The sequence below is a fragment of the Hyaena hyaena genome, unplaced genomic scaffold, assembly GCF_003009895.1.
Source record: "Hyaena hyaena isolate Hyena2069 unplaced genomic scaffold, ASM300989v1 scaffold_840, whole genome shotgun sequence".
NCBI lineage: Eukaryota > Metazoa > Chordata > Mammalia > Carnivora > Hyaenidae > Hyaena > Hyaena hyaena.
The window spans coordinates 528912-547581 of NW_024081475.1; the positions used below are offsets into that span (position 1 = coordinate 528912).

The window sequence follows — 18670 nt, forward strand, 5'->3', positions numbered from 1 at the left end:
TAGGGACACAAGTTTGTAAAAAAACCTCCAACTTTCCATATACAGGTATTACATACATTTATGCGCACACACACATATACATGCACACACACATATGCAGAAAAGCTATTAATCATTATAGTGCAAAGATGCTGGGTTTATAGGTAATTATTGTTTTCTGTTTTAGACTTTTTTGTTTTTCCTAAACTTTCTTTTTTTTCTTAAGTTTATTTATTTTGAGAGAGAAAGGGAGGGAGGGCAGAGAGCAAGAGCGAGAGAACCCCAAAGGAGGCTCTGGCACTGACAGCGCCCCCATGGCAGGGCTCGAACTCACTAACTGTGAGATCATGACCTGAGCCAAGGTTGGATGCTTAACCGACTGAAGCCACCCAGGCACCTCGCTCAAAGTTTCTATAATCCATGCGCATTACTTTTTTAAAAATTATTATTGTGATAAAACATACGTAACATAACATTGACCATTTTATTTTTTTTTTAATTTTTTAAATGTTTTATTTATTTCTAGGAGAGAGAGAGACAGAGACAGCGTGAGCAGGGGAGGGTCAGAGAGAGAGGGAGTCACAGACTCTGAAACAGGCTCCAGGCTCTGAGCTGGCAGTCAGCACAGAGCCCGACGCGGAGCTCGAACCCACGAACCGCGAGATCATGACCTAAGCGAAAGTCGGACGCTTAACCGACTAAGCCACCCAGGCGCCCCTATTATTATTTTTTTAATGTTTATTTTTGAGAGAGAGATACAGACAGAGGGTGAGCGGGGGAGGGGCAGAGAGAGAGGGAGACACTGAATCCAAAGCGGGCTCCAGGCTCTGAGCTGTCAGCACAGAGCCCCAGGTAGGGCTCGAACCCACGAACCGCAAGATCATAACCTGAGTAGGAGCTGGACGCCTAACCGACTGAGCCACCCAGGCGCCCCCAAACTGACCATTTTCAAGGCGTATGTGCATTACTTTTAAAATTAGGAATAATGGCTTTTGTGAATAGGCATATGCACTAAGCAGGCTGTAACTTTACATCTACATGATAATTACAATGTGACCACTACTTATCTGTTTGGACAAAGGACAGGAAAAGATACAACTTGGACAGATGCTTGGGCAGCGCTGACAGTGTGGGGCCTGCTTGAGATTCTCTCTTTCTCTCTGTCCGCACCCCCCACCCCCCCAACCTCGCGCTTTCTCTTTCTCTCAAATAAACTTAAACTAAACTAAACTAGGATTCAACTGAATTGTTATCGGTAGTTCGTGGCTGATTTGGGTTCTTTCCAGTCTCCCTCATCGAGGCAGCTTTGAGGAAGAGAGGAAAGCAGAGCGGGCCTGGTCTGGAGGCTTTATCAAAGACCTTCAAAAGCAGAGAATGGGGACAGGGAGGTGGCCTGGGCTCGTGGGGAAGCTGGCACCACTCAGGGCAGTGTTCTGTTACCGCCCTCCCCGCAGACACGTCAAGGCAGCCCTCCTACGTGACGCCCTCCCCCCAACATTACCCCTCACCTGCATCTTTCTCTTCACTGTGTCGAAAGGAAAGGAGAGGGTCTGGGTTACTGCAGCGGCGAGGCAGACATTGGCAAAGTTCTGGAGGAGAGAGAACCGATCTCGGGGTCCGTTCCAGATTTTGTCCAGGTTCATGTAAACGAGAAGGGAGCCAGCAGAGAACGGGAGAGCACCTGCAAGACAGGGCCCGAAGGAGGCTGCTTCTGTCTCTGGCAGCACCGGCTTGAGAACATAAATGCCCGTGCAGAAGCCACGGAAGTAAACAATCCGTCCCACCAGGGGTGCCTGGGGGGCTCAGTCGGTTAAGCGTCTGACTTCAGCTCAGGTCATGATCTCACTGCTTGTGATTTCGAGCCCCGTGTCGGGCTTTGTGCTGACAGCTCAGAGCCTGGAGCCTGCTTCGGATTCTGTGTCTCCCTCTCTCTCTCTGCTCCCCGCCCCTGGCTCGCTCTCTCTCTCTCTCTCAAAAACGAACATTAGAAAAAAAAATTTTAATGAGTAAATAAGATCCCTCCCACTAGAGCAGAAGGAAGGAACTTTTCTTGGGTGATGATAATGCACTGCATTTTGATCGGGGTTGTGTAATTTGTCACAACGCATTGAACGGTTCACTAAAGGTTTGCGCCCTTTCCTGTAGGTAAATTTTACGCTGTGAAGAACCACAAATGAATATTGAACTCTAGATAATGCTTACACAATGTGGAACGGTTGAGGGGTGAAGTGCCTTGATCTTTGGAAATTCCATGGAAATCATCAAAAATTATGGAAGATGGACTGATGCATGGCCAGAGGGATGGACAGCTTTATGACAAAGCAAAAATGTTAACTGTAGCATCTGGATGGTTGGGTATGAGGGTGCTTCCAATTCTTTTAACTTTTGTGGGTATTAGAAATTTAAAAAAATAAAATCTTGGGGGGAAAATCACTCCTGTAAAGAAAAGGTCAGTTGAGTGTCGCTTAATCAGGTTTTGGAAGCCGCTAGGAGGGACCGGCCTCTAGCTGAGAAGGAAATGTTCCGGGAAAAGTAGCCAGTGAGACCGCAGTTGTGAGGGAGTGCACTTGACCTTGCCTTTGAGAATGACGTGGCCATATCAGCGCCCAGGGGGCACCCTACCACCTGCAGCTTCCTTATCTTTCTAGGAAAAGATGGTGACTAGGTAGTGTAGTAGGTGGCCCTTTCAAGAAACTTCCAGAAACTTTGGGAGCTATCTTAAGTTGACAGAGGTACTAAATTTCTCCCTCAAAATGAGACTTAAAAGAGGGGATAGCCTCGGCCGGGTTGCTTGTCTTTAAGAAAATGCAGTAATATTGATTTAATACGCACATTAAACCTCAAGTACCAACCCCACATTTACCTTCACTCAGAAAATATTTGTGGACTTTAAGTCATATGCTGGGCCCTATGCCAGGTGCTGGGAATACTAAGAGAAGTAAACACAGAGTAGGCTAATTCCTGGGGATACTCGCCATCTAGTGGAGGAGACGGGCAGTGGGTATATGGGGGGGGAGGGGGGGATACAAAGTGCTTTCGGCACAGGAGGATCTGAGGGATTCTGCTTGCCTAGGGGAATCAGGAAGGATTTCACAGAAGAGAGAAACTTTTCCACTGGGTCTGGAGGGTTGAGTAGGAGTTCGCCAGACATCGGGAGAGTGGGCGGGCAGTCCAGGCGGAGGGAACAGCAGGTTCAGAAGAAGTGGTGTTTCCAGGAAACGGCAGGTTTTTCTGTAGGGCTGGAGCGTGAGTGCAGGAGGGGGGCGGGATGGGCCCCGTGGCGGGGGGTGGGCAGGTCTGAGGGATCTGATGACGCGCCAGAAGGAATTGGGGCTTTCCCCTGCAGCTCAGGAGTCAGTGAAGGCTTTATTTATTTATTTATTTATTTATTTGAGGCGGGGTGCAGGTGAGCAAGGGGCAGAGAGAGAGAGAAGCAGGGCTCACCCGAAGTGGGGCCCGAGCCCACCCGATGCGGGCCTCGAACCCATGAACCGTGAGACGGTGGCCTGAGCCAAAGTCAGATGCTCCACGACTGAGCCCCCCAGGGAGCACCCCCCCCAGCGAAGGCTCTCAAGGAGGACATCGGCACGAGGGTGGTGGGACGGCCAGTGTCAGCTTGGGCAGGTCACCACGCCCTGGCAGCGGTAGACGGGGTGGCCTGGGCAGGAGACACCGAGGACTGGGAGCGGGTGGGAACCGCTTGTTCATGTCTTCGGGAAGGGTGAGGATGAGCGCAGCGGGGGCAGGGATGCAGGGGGGCGACAGGCTGAGCGTGAAGGGGCTGAGAGGAGCTGAGGCCGTCGTAAGTTTCTTCCCACTTGGGCCGCTGGGCGCAGGGCGGCGGGAGCCCCGGCGGGGCGGGTGGGACCTACCCGGGCCATCAGGTTTACTGTTGAGTTGGATGCGCCAAGGAACCAGCAGGTCAAGGCGTCCAGTGGCAGGTATTCATCCTGCTGTGGGGAACTGGTAGCAGTCAGTGTTAACACGGGGGGCTCTGGGGTTACATCGCTAGGTTCTTCCACCTTCTGTCTATACGATCCTGGGCAAGTCCCTGAGATTCCCGGAGCATCTAGTTCCTGGTCCATAAACTGAGGCTGAAACGAGGAACGGTACGCAACGCATTCCTCACAGTGCCCGGTGCGGAGCAAGTGCCAGGAAATGTTAGTCGCTGTGATTACGGAGGTGAGGCTGGGGGTCATTTGGGTGTTATGATGCTCTTTTAAGCCACTAGCTTAGCTGAGGCCACCTGGGGAGGGCATGGAGGGTGGAAAGAAAGGTAAGGAAGGAGCCCCGGGGGAGAGTGTCAGATGAGCCAGAGAGGTGGTGAAGACCCCCAGAAGACGGCAGGGTCCTGGAAGCCAAGCTTCCAGAAGAAGGGGTGGCCGGCCCCATCAAACACTGCAACAAAAGTCAGATAATGGGTGAAAGTCGGCCCCGTTTGGCAACTGGGAGGCCTGGGGGACTCGGGCATGGGTGGCGCTGGGCAAAGGTACCCAAGACCACAGAAGCTACAGTTGCTCACCCTGGTCGTGTGCGTGCACGCGTGCATGCCAAGGCCCCTCCCTGGGGTGTGACAGGCCGAAGGTGGGAGTGAGGGGGATGGTATGGGATAGAGCGAAGCTAAGTGGCGCCATACGGGTTGAATCCATGTGACCTCGACCTCAAAACACTGCATTTAACTGGTTACAAACAAAGGCGGTACATTCGTATATACCAAAGAGCACAGCCTTTTCTTAGACAAGGTGAAAAGTTCCATCTTACCTAGAACAGTAAGGGAAACCCCTCGATAAAGGGCCAGGAACCCTTCCTGATGGTAAACAGTAGAGAAAGCATGGACGATCCCTCTGTAAGATGGTTCCAGCAGGTTCTGCATGGTCAGCCGGGTTTTGATGAGGTCTGTAGGGTAGGTTACAATGGTGGAAACCATACCCGCCAGACTCCCAGCCATGATAGAGCTCCACTGGGAAATATGACCCAGGTCATCCGTGAAGAGCATGACAAACCTAGGAGACAAAAGTGGGGGGGGGGTAGCCCAAGAGAATCAGCTATGGATTGTGCTAGAGTGCTCTCTACTACTTCTTACAAGATCTCCCAGCATTTGGAAAGGATGTCCAAAGTGAAAATTACTATACTAATGTATTAGGATTGGTGCGTCGTACATGGGATTCTACTATATTTATAGAATTCTAGTTACAAGCGGATACCCAGCTCTCTTCTTTATGTCTACCCTAAGTTCTTCTCCCTTCATTTTTTTAAAAAACGATTTTATTTTTTTGAAAATTTATTTCTTTATTTTGAGAGGGAGCCTGAGTAGGACAGGGGTTGGGAGGGGAGAGGGAGAGCAGGAGAGGCAGAGAGAATCCTAAGCAGGCTGTGCACTGTCAGCATGCAGGGCTTGAACTCACCAACCGCGAGATCGTGACCTGAGCTGAAATCAAGAGTCTAATGCTCAACGGACTGAGCCACCCAGGTGCCCCTCTTCCCACTTCATTTTAAGCATTTCCCCCTTTATCTGCCTAACTGTGCACCCTGGCTTGCCAGTGGGGTGTACGTGATTAGGAGTACTTGGTAAATACTGAACTGGAATGTGGCCCTTTGGTTCTGTTGAAACTTAAATGAATCCCTTGAAATGATGACTTGGGGTATCCCCAGTGATGGATTTTTTTTTTTAAACTAAGTTCTATGCCCAGTGCAGGGCTTGAAATCACAATCAGGAGTCACGCTCTACTAACTGAGCCAGCCAGGCACCACCACCGTGCCCCCTGTAATTGAGTTTTAAAATGGGGCGCCCGGGTGGCTCAGTCGGTTAAGCGTCCAACTTCAGCTTAGGTCATGATCTCATAGTTTGTGGGATCGAGCCCCACATCAGACTCTGTGCTGACTGCACAGAGCCTGCTTGGGATTCTCTTTCTCCCTCTCAGTGCCCCCTCCCTCTTCCCTCTCTCAAAACAAATACATACACATTTAAAGAAATGTAAATTTGGTACAGCCCCTTTGTAGTATCTGGCACAGCTGAAAGAATGCCTTTCACCCCAGAAATTCCATTTTTCTAGGTGCATCCCCTGGGGAATCCCTTGCACAGGTACATGCGAGGACACACACAACACTGTTGTTGTGAAAAGTCAGACAACCCGCACATCCATTCATAGGGAGATAAATTGTAGCATGCTCCTACAATGGATAGTTAAAATGACTTTGCAGCTATGTATTCATATAGATAATCCTGAAAGCCTAAAGTTGAGCAAAAAGCAAGTTGCAGGCTTCCAGTGTACGGCAATTGAGAAACTATTTAAATTGAAAGACACATCCATCAAATCATACCTTGTATCATTCACTGATAGATGTAGATACAGAAAAAAAAGGTGTAAGGTAGACCTCCAGGAAGGGGGGGGGAAGGGGTTGGGAATAAGAATGAACAGGACTTCAGCTTTCTCTGTAATATTTTGTTTTCTTGTATTAAAAAAAAGATACTTGGAGTATCTTTTATACTTTTATACTGTCCTGCATGCTGTTACTTCTGGATGGTGGGCACACGGGAATTCTTGTTAGTGTTTCTTTCTTTCTTTTTTTTTTAAGTTTTTAAACATTTTTTTATTTTTGAGAGACAGATCACGAGCAGGGGAGGGGCAGAGAGAGAGAGGGACACACAGAATCCCAAGCAGGCGCCAGGCTCTGAGCTGTCAGCGCAGAGCCCCACGCGGGACTTGAATCCACGAACCGCGAGATCACGACCCGAGCTGAAACCAAGCCTCAGAGACACTCAACCGACTGAGCCACCCAGGCGCCCCTGGTACGGTCCCCTTTTTTGGAAGCAGAGCGTCCCTAGTCAGGAGAGTCTACCTCGGCAGAAATTGTTATAAAGGGACGTTTGCACAGTACGCATTCCCTGGCCAGGAAGCAAAGGAATTTTTACTCCTTGCTGATGAGGACAAAATCAAAAAGGGCTTGGAACCCAGGAAAAGTAATATTTTCTGCCAGAGAATGGGGTAGGGGAGAGGGAGAGAAATAGCAAGGGTCTGACTAAAAGGAAAGTGAACGGGGCTGGGTCTTTTGAACGATGAGAGCACGCTCAGGTCTTTGGCTTTTAAATCTCTCATGAAGAGGCGTGACCAATAAGTGGGTATTTGGGTTGAAAGCATTTAAGGGGTTTCCAAGAAACCTTCCTTTGCTCCCAAGTAAACACTCATCGATTAAAAGCATGTCTTTGGGGCGCCTGGGTGGCTTAGTCGGTTAAGCGTCCGACTTTTGCTTAGGTCATGATCTCGCGGTTCGTGGGTTTGAGCCCCGCGTCGGGCTCTGTGCTGACTGCCAGCTCAGAGCCTGGAGCCTGTTTCAGAGTCTGTGACTCCCTCTCTCTCTGACCCTCCCCTGCTCACGCTGTCTCTCTCTCTCTCTCTCTCTCTCTCTCCTAGAAATAAATAAAACATTAAAAAAAATTTTTTAAAAATTAAAAAAATAAAAGCATGTCCTTTAGGGGGCGCCTGGGTGGCTCAGTAGGCTAAGCATCTGACTCCTAGTCTCTGCTCAGGTCATGATCTCACAGTTCAGAGCCCAGGGTGTGGGGCTCCTCACTGACAGCGCAGAGCCTGCCTCAGATTCTCTCTCTCCCTCACTCTTTGCCCCTCCCCTGCTTGCGCGTGGGTGGCCTCTTTCTCTCAAAAGAAAAAAATTAAAATTTTAAAAAATGTTTAAAAGCATCCCCTTCACGCTGTAGGAAAGTCTTAACTTCTTCATTTTTCTCAACCTGCCGTAACTGCACTAATTGAAAATGTTATAAAAAAGAAGAGAGAAGAAACAGTCATGAGTTAACCAGCTACTTTTGAAAGATGCAGTAACTAAAGCAGGCATTCACCAATGGGCCATTGGCCTGTTTCACTGCGCGCACACTTCCTTGTTCCTCCCTTTCTTTCCCCCTCCCCTCGCTTGTCAGGTTGGAGGGGGACCTGACCAGGGGCAGGGGGGACAGAGGAAATGGAAACGCTTGACCGGAGGGGTGGCCTACAGCCAGCTGGAACAATCTAGATGAAGGTGGGAGTTGGAAATCTCATTCTCATTCATTCAAAATCATTCATTCTCATCGCCTCGCCTAATTCCCTATCCCACTTGGCCACCTCCAGGGCCTGAATGAATTCGCTACCCATTTATCGGACATCTACAACGTGCCAGACACCGTGCTGGCACCTAGCATAGGTCCTAACGGAGCTCAACAGCCCTGCCAAAGCAGTGACCCAGAGGGGCAACAGGAGAGGAATAGGCCCTTGGTGCGCAGAATGATTTGATGGGCTAGGAATAGGATCCCTGTCTTAGATCAGTTTGGTTTATAAAGGAGGGTCTTGCTATCCAATCTCCAAAAATAAAAAGACCCAGAGGAGGTCCGTCCTTCTCAGACTCTCGCCATGCCATCGGAATGGGCAATGTCAAGCCAGGCCACCCTGATAGGCCATCAAGGACGTACATGACCTTGAGCTCTTGTCTGATGGCCTGGGGCAGCGGGGGGGCCCCTCTCAGCTCTCCTCCTCCTCCCGCTGGCCTCCCACACAGGCACAGAAGCTTTCCCTGGAGGGACTGGATAAGCTGGTGAACAGCAGTGACCCTTGCCTTTCAGCCATAATGATCGTTCACACACCCTGGACTTACGTAGGTAGAGCTTCAACCTAACGCAGCTTAGCAGCCGAATGCAGGCCCATGAGGCGGTTATACAATAAGCAAGTGGTGGTGGTGATGAGCTGTTTTGGTGTTGCAGGGACCCACACCAATGTTTACACAGCTGGACGAGGAGTCGTGGAGTCGAGTAGGACGGCGATCTACTATTCGATGTATTGAAAGCTACCTGCCGTGTTATGTACTATTTATTGCAGGGACCTAGCTCCTCCTAGACTCATAATAGACTTGGATCATAGATCCAAGTGAGCATGGATGACGGTGGGCAGAGCCCCAGACTAGGGAGCCAGAAGACCCGGCTTCAAGCTCCAACGCTGCCATTAATTCTATCTGGGGGCAAGTCAATTAACCACTCCATTTCCTGAACATTCTGGGTGTTTATGCTTTGTTCAAACCCACGATCCTAGGCTATACCAGTACCCTCCGCCAACTGTTTTCACAAACTCAAGGCCAGGAAAGAGTAGAGATGGGATGGGTCAGTGTAATGACGGACTAAAGGTATCATCTTTACGTAGGAAGGATGGCTCCATGATTAGTCAACCACTTTGCTTTCTATGCCCAGCCACTCATTGAAACACTTCCTTTTAGTTTCCAGAAAGAATATAATCGCCCAGGAAAAATGAGTAGCAAACGCAGCCCAGGTAACTATCTCTTTCTTCCTCTCCCAGCTACTGGCCTGTCTCAGGTGCCCTCAGGGGCTATGCGAACTAGTGCAACAGGTTCCTGACTGGTCCTGCCACCAGGTGACGGTAATTCCCATCGAGTTGCTTTCATCATCATGCACACCCCCGCCTCCTCCAAAATCTCCCACAGCTAACCTTGGCCTTGCGGAAGTCCAGACTTCTTAACCCGGCCCTCTGAGATCTCAGCCCAACCTGCTTTTCTGGCTGTGCCTCCCATTTCTGCCACCTACCCACCCTGTGTTCCAGCCATGCCCCGTGCCTCCCCACCTCCGTGCCTTTGCTCTTGACATTACCTGCAATCTCCTTCTCCCCATCATGTGAATTTCTTTTTCTCTTCTTTAAGATTTTAAGTAATCCCTACACCCAACACGGGGCTCAAACTCTCAACCGTGAGATCAAGAGTTGCATGCTCTACGGACTGCGCCAGCCAGGCGCCCCAGAAGTGTGAATTTCTACAGCATTTCGGCCACACACTACAGACACAGTAGTCTTATTCTTCTATCACTCCGTAAGCTCTGGTGTGCAAGAACCACACGCCTTTCATCGTGGCGTGGCCCTAGCACTTTGCACACAGCGGGTACTTAATGAAGCCTGGCTAAATCAATGGCAAATGAACGCAGAGAGAAAGGCAGCATGATGTAATAGAGTACTAGATCTGGAGGCAGAAGGTCAGGTTATGGGGCTCTCGGCTCTATCACTGAGGAGAGGTGCGGCCAGTCGGAGCCCCATTCTGCATCCGTAAAATGGGCATAATATTTCCCACCTTATGGACCTTATAGGGCAGGAGGCAGGAATTGTAGAAATCCAATCATGTGTACATATACGTGCGCACACACAATGGTCACTGTGTAGAGGTGATGGATATTTGATTATCTTGAGTGTGCTGATCATTTCACAATGTCCATTGAAACGTCAAGTTGTACACCTACATATATTCACTTTTTATAGGTCAATATCTCAATGGGGCTGTTAAAAAAAATCCAATGATGTATATATATTAGGTGGTGCTGAGGCCAAGGGCAGACCTCCCTGAGATGGGCAGCAATGGCGTGTAGATTATTTTGAGCTGAAAGCAAGTAAGGCCCACCAAGACTCAAGTGGAAACGTTGGATGTTCCCTCAACTGCCTAAAAAGCATTTAGATAGAGGATATGCTCCAGGAAGAGAGCGGATCACCCTAAATAAATACATTATAATATGAACTAGGGGTGGTTGACAGGGAGGAATTTAGCCAAGTCTGTTAAAATTCCTAAATCCCAGGGGCACCTGGGGGCTCAGTCGGTTAAGCGTCCGACTTTGGCTCAGGTCATGATCTCACGGTTCATGGGTTCGAGTCCTGTGTCAGGGCTCTGTGCTGACAGCTCAGAGCCTGGAGCCTGCTTCAGATTCTCTCTCTCTCTCTCTCTCTCTCTCTCTCTCTCTCTGCCTCTTACCCACTCGTGCTCTGTCTCTCAAAAATAAATGATTTAAAACAATTAAAAAATTTTTTTAAATAAAAAAATTTCCTAAGTCCCGCTGTTTCTGAGTGACCCAGCAAACACTTGTTTACCAAACATTTTACTCTTAGTCCCAGACTCCTGCACCTCCTTCTCCTTAGTTCAGAATGACCTCTACCTCATTTTGCCTGTCTTTGCAATCTTGTGTGTGTGTGGATTCCCCGGACGTACGAAATTAAGTTTGGTTTTCTCCCCTTGATCTGTCTCATGTCAGCTTAATTCTTAGTCCAGCTGGAAGAACCTTGGACAGAGGAAAAGCTCTTCCTCTCCCACAGTGGTTCCCAGAGCAGCCACAATACTTGAAACCAGCCTTTAGAGTCCCGCCCCCTTCTCCTGGGTATACATTCCCAAGCAAGATTCCCATCCGGCTTTGTGGAGAACGGAGGGAAGTAGGGAGGAATGGAGTCCTTAAAACTCAGAGAATTGGGGCGCCTGGCTGGCTCAGTCAGTTGAGTGGCTGACTTTCGCTCAGGTCATGATGTCCCGATTCCTGAGTTCGAGTCCTGGGTCGGGCTTTGCACTGACAGTGGGGAGCCTGCTTGGGATTCTCTCCCCCGGCTTCCACTTCCACACTCTCTCTCCGGGTAAATGAAAATTAAAGAAAACAAAACAAAACAAAACAAAAACCAGAAACAAAAAAACCCTCAGAGAACCGTTTATAGATACTAGCTTTCCTCCCCAGGGGAAGAGAAGGTAACTTCTTCCAAGCCTAGGTCATGCGCGCTAGCCTCGGAGACTCAGTGAGAAGGATGATTCCGACCCGCTTGTCAGCTGCTAGGTGAGCCCGGCAGCACCCCCCTCCCAGAAAACAGGCCAGAATCCTGGCTGTTCGCCTCCGAGGCTTGAACTATGTGGTCAAGACTGTGAGCTGTTTGTCTAATTCAGAGCCAAGGCCAGACTTTGGAGCTGGCACTGTGCCCACGGAATGAGGAACACAGGGACCATCCCTCGGGAAGTACAGAAACAGCCCCTCTTCCTGAAATTCCATCAGGACCATTCCATTCCTTTAGGCTTATTTTCAGTCGAAAGGCAAATATCTCTGAGCACAGAGGGAGCCTTGAACACTCATCTGGTATTTACACATGTAGATAAGTTTCCTTAAGAAGCCGCTGTTGGGGACGCCTGCGTGGCTCAGTGGGTTAAGCCTCCGACCTGGGCTCAGGGCCTGATCTCACAGTTCCCGATCTCACAGTTCCCGATCTCACAGTTCCCGATCTCACAGTTCCCGAGTTCGAGCCCCGCCTCCGGCTCTGTGCTGACAGGCTCAGAGCCTAGACCCTGCTTCACATTCTATGTCTCCCCTGGCTCTCTCTACCCCTCCCTCACTCGCCCTCTGTCTCTCTCTCAAAAATAAACATTTTTGGGGGAAAATAAGCAGCTGTTGGAAGGTGAAAAAAGCGCAAAGGAGGAGGCCAGTGGGCAGAGGGTGGGATGAGACAGTATGTTGAGGGGCCTGTTTGCAGCCTCTGTTGGGCCCTAAAGGCAAGTTTCACGGAAATCTGTGGCCTTTTGTGGCACCTCCCCCTACCAAGCACTTTCTTCTGCGGGCTTTGCTCACAACAGCACCGCCACCGCCGCGCACACACCTCTTTCACAGGGTCTGTCTCTCCTACGGCAGTCAAGGCGCACTTTCCAAGTTGGTGGACGGTGGGAATGGCTAGAAGCCATCTCTCTGGAGAGGTGTTCACCCCTTCCCCCTTCCCCCCCATCTCCTTTTGCCCCATTCCCCGTCTGACACCGGTGGGCTTCTCCGGGCCGGGACCGCGCCCCTAAGAACGGCACCCGGCGGGGCAGGGAGCCCCCAGAGTGCGCCCCGGGGGCCGCGTCCCGGCCACATGCCCCGAGGGGCTCGCACGCGATCCGGAAGGAGGCTGCGGCCGTCCGCGGGGCCCCGGAGCGCCGGCCCGGGCAGCAGGGCGGCGTCGGGCCGCAGCGGCCTCCCGGCTCCCGGCTGCGGGCTCCCGGCTCCGGGCTCCCGGCTCCCGGGCCCGCCCCCGCCCCGCCGCGCCCGGCTTACTTGCGGTAGGCGGCGAGCTGCACGGCGCTGCAGGGGAAGAGGCGCAGGCACGCCACCGCGTTCCCCTTCCACAGGGCCCGGGGGCCCTCGGCGCGCCACACGCGGAGCCCCGCGGCCCACGGCCCCCGGGCCTGGCCCCGCCGGGCGCCGACCTGGGCCAGCACGGTGGCGAGCTCGAGCGGCGCGGTGAGGCTCAGGCTGAGCGCCCCCGCCGCGCCCGCGCACAGCAGCCGCTGGCCGCCCGTCAGCCGGCCGTCCCGCCGCCACGTCGCCATCGCGCCCCGGCCGCCCGGCCCGGCCCGGCCCCGGGGCCCCGCGCGACTCGCGGCCGCGGCTCCCGGCGCGGCGGGCGGATCGGGCCCCGCCCGGCACCGGGGCGGGCCGCGGCCGGGCCGGGAAACCGGGTGCTCGCCCGCCCGCGCGAGGCCCCGGGGCCGGGACCGGGGGAGGGGGAGGAGGCGGGGAGGCGGCCGCGCGGCCGAGGCCTCGCCCCTTGACTGCGTGCGCGGCGGAGGGCCCGGTTCTGCCTGCAGCGGGAGTCCCCACGCGCTCAGGGCCCCGCCGCCTCGACTTCTGGGTTCCTGAGTCTTCAGCGCCCCCCCCCCCGCCTTCTCGTGTTTACCACCCCCCCCCTTCCACATTCCACCTCGGCCGCTTCCTCCCCCGGCCGGGGCTCTCCTTGCTCCGACCTCTCGCGTTCTGCTCCGAGAAGGCGGGCCAATGTCGCAACGCAGAAGGGGAAAGAAACCCATTGCACACAGCGGCCACCCGTCCCACTTGTCAAGCATTGGGCTTCCCATACATCATCTCATTTAATCCTCAAGTCCTCCTTTAACAGCTACGTCCTCGTTCACCGCCCTCGTTTGGAGAGGCCGTAGGGGTGGTGGTTGGAGTTCGGACTCTGGAACCTGCCTTAACATTTCGGCCCCAGGGGGAAAGTCACGCCAACCTCTCTCTGTGCGTCAGTTGCTTGATCTATAGTTTCTTCCTCTAGGGGTTGTTATAAGGATTAAATGAACAAGGACACGGGGAAGCACCTTCGGGCAGCGAGGATTTCCTGTCCCCCACAAGGTCCTTCTAGATAGATTAAGAATCAAATCGACACGAGGGGCGCCTGGGTGGCTCAGTCGGTTAAGCACCGGTCTTGATTTCAGCTCAGGTCGTGATCTAACGGTTCCTGAATTCGAGCCCCCCCTCCCCCATTCCCCTCCCCCCCCCCCAGTCCAGCTTTGGCTGACAGTGCAGAGCCTGCTTGGAATTCTCTGCTCCTGCCCTTTTTTTTTTCTCTCTCTCTCTCTCTCTCCCCCTCCCTCTCTCTGTCTGTGTGTCAAAAATAAATAGGTAAACTTAAACAAAAGAATCAAACTCAAATTGACCTAAGACAGATTAATAGGAGAAAATCAAATTTAATTTTGTACGTACAGGGAAACCACACAGACGTGGAAATTCCAAAGACCGGCAAGCCAAGGGTAAATATGTCACCCTGAACTAAGGAGCAGGGGGGTAGGGTCTGGGACCGGAAAGGAAAGCACTTCACAGGGCAATACAAAGAGCAGATGTTTGGTAATTAGCTGTTTGCCCTGCCAGACAGATGCGTCACTCAGGTAACATTTATCTCTGCTAACAACCCTTATTCTGGAAAAGACCCTCAATCTAGATTCTTTTGTGTAGTTAAGGGAGGGGCAAAGATTTCTTTTGAGCTCCCATGGTCTCCAATGCCTGGGCTCAAGAGTCTGCCTGCGGAAGTGGTCCACCTTGGGGCAGCCGGCCCTGCCCCAAAAGCACGATATGTGTATTAGCTACGATTAGATATTATTTAGATATTATTTTGCAGAAGAGTAAACCGAGACGGAGAGATTGACTTGCTCTAGGTCACAGCTGCTGTAGGCCAGCGGGATTCAAATCTAGGTCAGGTTTTTGCCACCTAACAGCTACACTACGCGTCCGCTATGACTGCAGAGTGTAACGGGAGTAGGGACATTTTCTGTAAGCTTAGGACAATGGGGACTAAAAGTGATTTGGCCAGAACCCAAGGAGAATTTTCTGAAGTTAAAAAGAATTCCAAATGTCGCCCTCTCTCTCTTTTTAAAAAGCTGCATCAATAATAACAATGAAAAGGAAGGCGGCAGTCAGCCATCTCTTAGGGCAAGACATCCCGGGGACACACACAGTTGTTTTGAGGCTCCTAAAGTCATTTTCTTTCTTTTTTCCCCTTTAAAAACACTTTTTAAAAATGTTTATTTATTTTTGAGAGAGAGAGACACAGAATCTGTCAGCACAGAGCCCGATATGGGGCTCGAACCCATGAACCGCGAGATCATGACCTGAGCCGAAGTCGGATGCCCAACCAACTGAGCCACCCAGGCGCCCCTCATACAGTTATTTTCTTCAAGTTACCAACACATAGGACAATAAAGGAAACTTTTCTCAAAGGCGTCAGTCACAGGGCCTAGATTCAGAAGCCTGGTTCTGATGACAGAAGCCAGGTCTGCTCTCAAAGATTGGCAACTGCTTGCTTTTCATATTCTGTGAATTCTCCTATCTTGTCCTGCTGTCTACTACCTTCACAGCGGAGAGGGGTTGGAGAAATGAGGTTTAGGACTCCGAGGACTTGAGCTTGAGCTGGAATTTGGGGACAACAGTTAGGAAACTCTGAGGTAGCATTTTGTCCCAAGGATGGACCGGTTGCTGTAAAAAAACCCATTGTATGGAGAGTGGCTCCACTGAGTTGTTTTCTTTTGTTTGTTTTTGTTATTTTCAGTAGGCGCCCAGTGTCCAGCACGGGAGCCCACTGCGGGGCTTAAACATACAACCCTGCGATCCAGACCTGAGCTGGCATTGAGTTGGTCGCCTTACTGACTGACCCACCCAGGCGCCTCTGTGTTTCATTCTGTTTTTTTTTTTTTTTTAAATTTTTAAATACTTTTGAGAGAGAGAGAGACACAGAGCATGAGAGAGAAGGAGACACAGAATCCAAAGCAGGCTCCAGGCTCTGAGCTGTCAGCACAGAGCCTGACATGGGGCTCAAACCCACGAACCGTGAGGTCATGACCTGAGCCAAAGTCGGACGCTTAACCGACTGAGACACTCAGGCGCTCCCTTTTCATTCTGTTTTAAAGCAACTTGTGTGAGAGTCTCAAGTGCACCCATCCTGACAACAAGGGTAAATACATACTCTTGTTTTCACCACTGCTGTTTTTTTTTGGTCCTCAGCACGAATCAGATGTTTCAGGGAGCCAGGGGCAGGACCAGTGTGTTTTACTTCTCCTAGCTGGGGGCCCGGAGCAGATCACGAGCCGATGGGTTATTTCAACCCAGAAAGTTAAAAAGTGTATGTTTTTTCACTGCAGGTACATTGAACAGTAGATTGAGGGACGGCGGTGTGTATTTGCTGTCCTTCTGTCTTTTTGTGATAGGGCGCTAACAGAATGACGTGCATTCAACTTTTCCTCAGTCATAGCCCATTCATCCGCTAAGCATTGTCAAGCTGGTGTACATTGATCTTAAACATAAATCAGTTTCTGACCGTGTCTTGTATTTGGACAGTGCCGCGTGGACCCAAGCTCACTGTTACTGCTTCTTTTGCGCCCTTCTTGAAAAGTCTGTGTAGAAACAGCAGGTTAAGGATCCCCAACTTTGGAAAAGGAACACGGTGTGACATTGCAGTTCTCTGTTAAAAATGTACGATTACTGGGGCGCCTGGGTGGCTTAGCCGGTTAAGCGTTCGACTTTCGCTTAGGTCATGATCTCGCGGTTCGTGGGTTCGAGCCCCGTGTTGGGCTCTGTGCTGACTGCCAGCTCAGAGCCTGGAGCCTGTTTCAGAGTCTGTGTCTCCCTCTCTCTCTGACCCTCCCCTGCTCACGCTGTCTCTCTCTCTCTCTCTCTCTGTCCTAGAAATAAATAAAAAACATTAAAAAAAATGTACGATTACTTTTTAAAAGGGACGCAGGGCTCAGTCAGTGGAGTGTGCGACTCCTGATCTCAGGGTTTTTAGTGCGAGCCCCGCGGTGACTGTAGAGGTGACTTTATTTTATTTAAAAAAAATTTTTTTTATGTTTTATTTATTTCTAGGAGAGAGAGAGAGAGAGAGAGACAGCGTGAGCAGGGGAGGGTCAGAGAGAGAGGGAGTCACAGACTGAAACAGGCTCCAGGCTCCAGGCTCCGAGCTGGCAGTCAGCACAGAGCCCGACGCGGGGCTCGAACCCACGAACCGCGAGATCATGACCTAAGCAAAAGTCGGACGCTCAACCGACTAAGCCACCCAGGCGCCCCGAGATGACTTTAAAATAAAAATAAAAATGGGGGCGCCTGGGTGGCTCACGTCCTTTAAGCGTCCAACTTTGGCTCAGGTCATGATCTTGCGGTTGGGGTTGGTGAGTTCGAGCTCCGCGTCGTCGTTGGGCTCTGTGCTAACAGCTCAGAGCTTGGAGCCTGCTTGGGATTGTTACCAGCAAAAGAAAGGTTTGCTGTGGGCAGGGACACCTGTTTTGGGGGAGGGGGCAGTTGGGAAGGGGATGACAGGGTGTTTATCATGCAGATTCCATTACAAGAGGTGAGGGAAACCTTTCAGATTGACTGTTAAAAAGTCACATTCCTGGGAGAGGTGGAAACTAATTATATCTTGGCTTGCTGGGGGGGGGGGGGGGGGGGGGGGGGCAAATGACTCCAGTTTGGGCTTGTTTTTTTCTTTCTTTTTTTTTTTTTAAAAAAAACAATACATTACCTTAGTTCCACTTGCTGATGTTTCTCAGATTATAGTTTCTCTTGCTATGATTACGCGAAGGTTGGTTGATGCCTGCTCTCTTAATTTGTCTTCTATTCTTTAGCCTTGTGGAATTTTGCAAATTACAAAAGTAGCATATACCTGTCATAAGCCGAGACAAAGAGTGCAGAAGTGTATTAAAGAGAGTTAAATCCCCCTTGCACATGCTCTGAGGCATTTTTTTTCATGCTCAAATATTGATTTTATATGGATTTTCCCCCCTCCCTTTGTTCCCTCCTTTTGTTAAAAATGGAGTCACTTAGGGGCGCCTGGGTGGCTCAGTTGGTGAAGCGTCTGACTTCGGCTCGGGTCATGATCTCGAGGTGAGTTCGAGCCCCGCGTCGGGCTCTGTGCTGACAGCTCAGAGCCTGGAACCTGCTTCAGATTCTGTGTACCCCTCTCTCTCTGCCCCTCCCCTGCTCATGCTCTGTCTCTCTGTCTTTCCAAAATAAATAAACATTAAAAAAACAACAACAATCTTTTCTGCAGCTCAGCGGAGCTCCTTACTATTGTTTGCTAGATGGGGTGCTGCCCACTTCGTGATAACGCCAATTTGATCTTTACATTTACTCAGTTGAATTTTTATTATTTAATCTTTTCTTCCCTCTTTCCTTCCTTCCTGTCTGCCAGCCTTTCTTTTTTAAAAAGTCTTTATCTATCTATCTATCTATCTATCTATCTATCTATCTATCTATCTATCTATTTTGAGAGAGAAAAAGCATGAACAGGGGAGAGGCAGAGAGAGGAGAGAGCAAGAATCCCCAAAAGGCTCCACACCGCCAGCACAGTGCCCGACGTGGGGTTTGAACTCCTGAACTGTGAGATCATGACCTAAGCCACCCAGGCGCCCCATGCCAGCCTTTCTTTTAAACAAAAGTGAGGTCATTCCTCCGGAGAGACCTCCTAAAAGCTATTAGTCAGGTTACCTGTAGGAAAGGAAACTGTGACATGTGGGAACAGAGATGCAAGGGAGATTGAGTTTTGACTGCGCCCTTTGGTGTTGTAGGGGCCAAGGACGCCTGCCCCCACGATGTGCCACTTTGGCACGCAGGTTATGCCGAGCTGGAAACAAT

General features: G+C 50.9%; 1 protein-coding gene across 1 annotated transcript in view; it reads right to left on the reverse strand.

Moving 5' to 3' along the window:
• The window catches only part of SLC25A43 (solute carrier family 25 member 43), a 32341-nt gene extending 19231 nt beyond the window's left edge, over positions 1-13110 (reverse strand). The window contains exons 1-3 of the mRNA XM_039219824.1: positions 12836-13110; positions 4741-4982; positions 1488-1660 (exon numbers count right to left, since the gene is read on the reverse strand). Coding sequence (XP_039075755.1) covers positions 1488-1660; positions 4741-4982; positions 12836-13110 — 690 coding nt within the window. The remainder of the gene's footprint in view (positions 1-1487; positions 1661-4740; positions 4983-12835) is intronic.
• Between the last annotated feature and the right edge of the window lie 5560 nt (positions 13111-18670).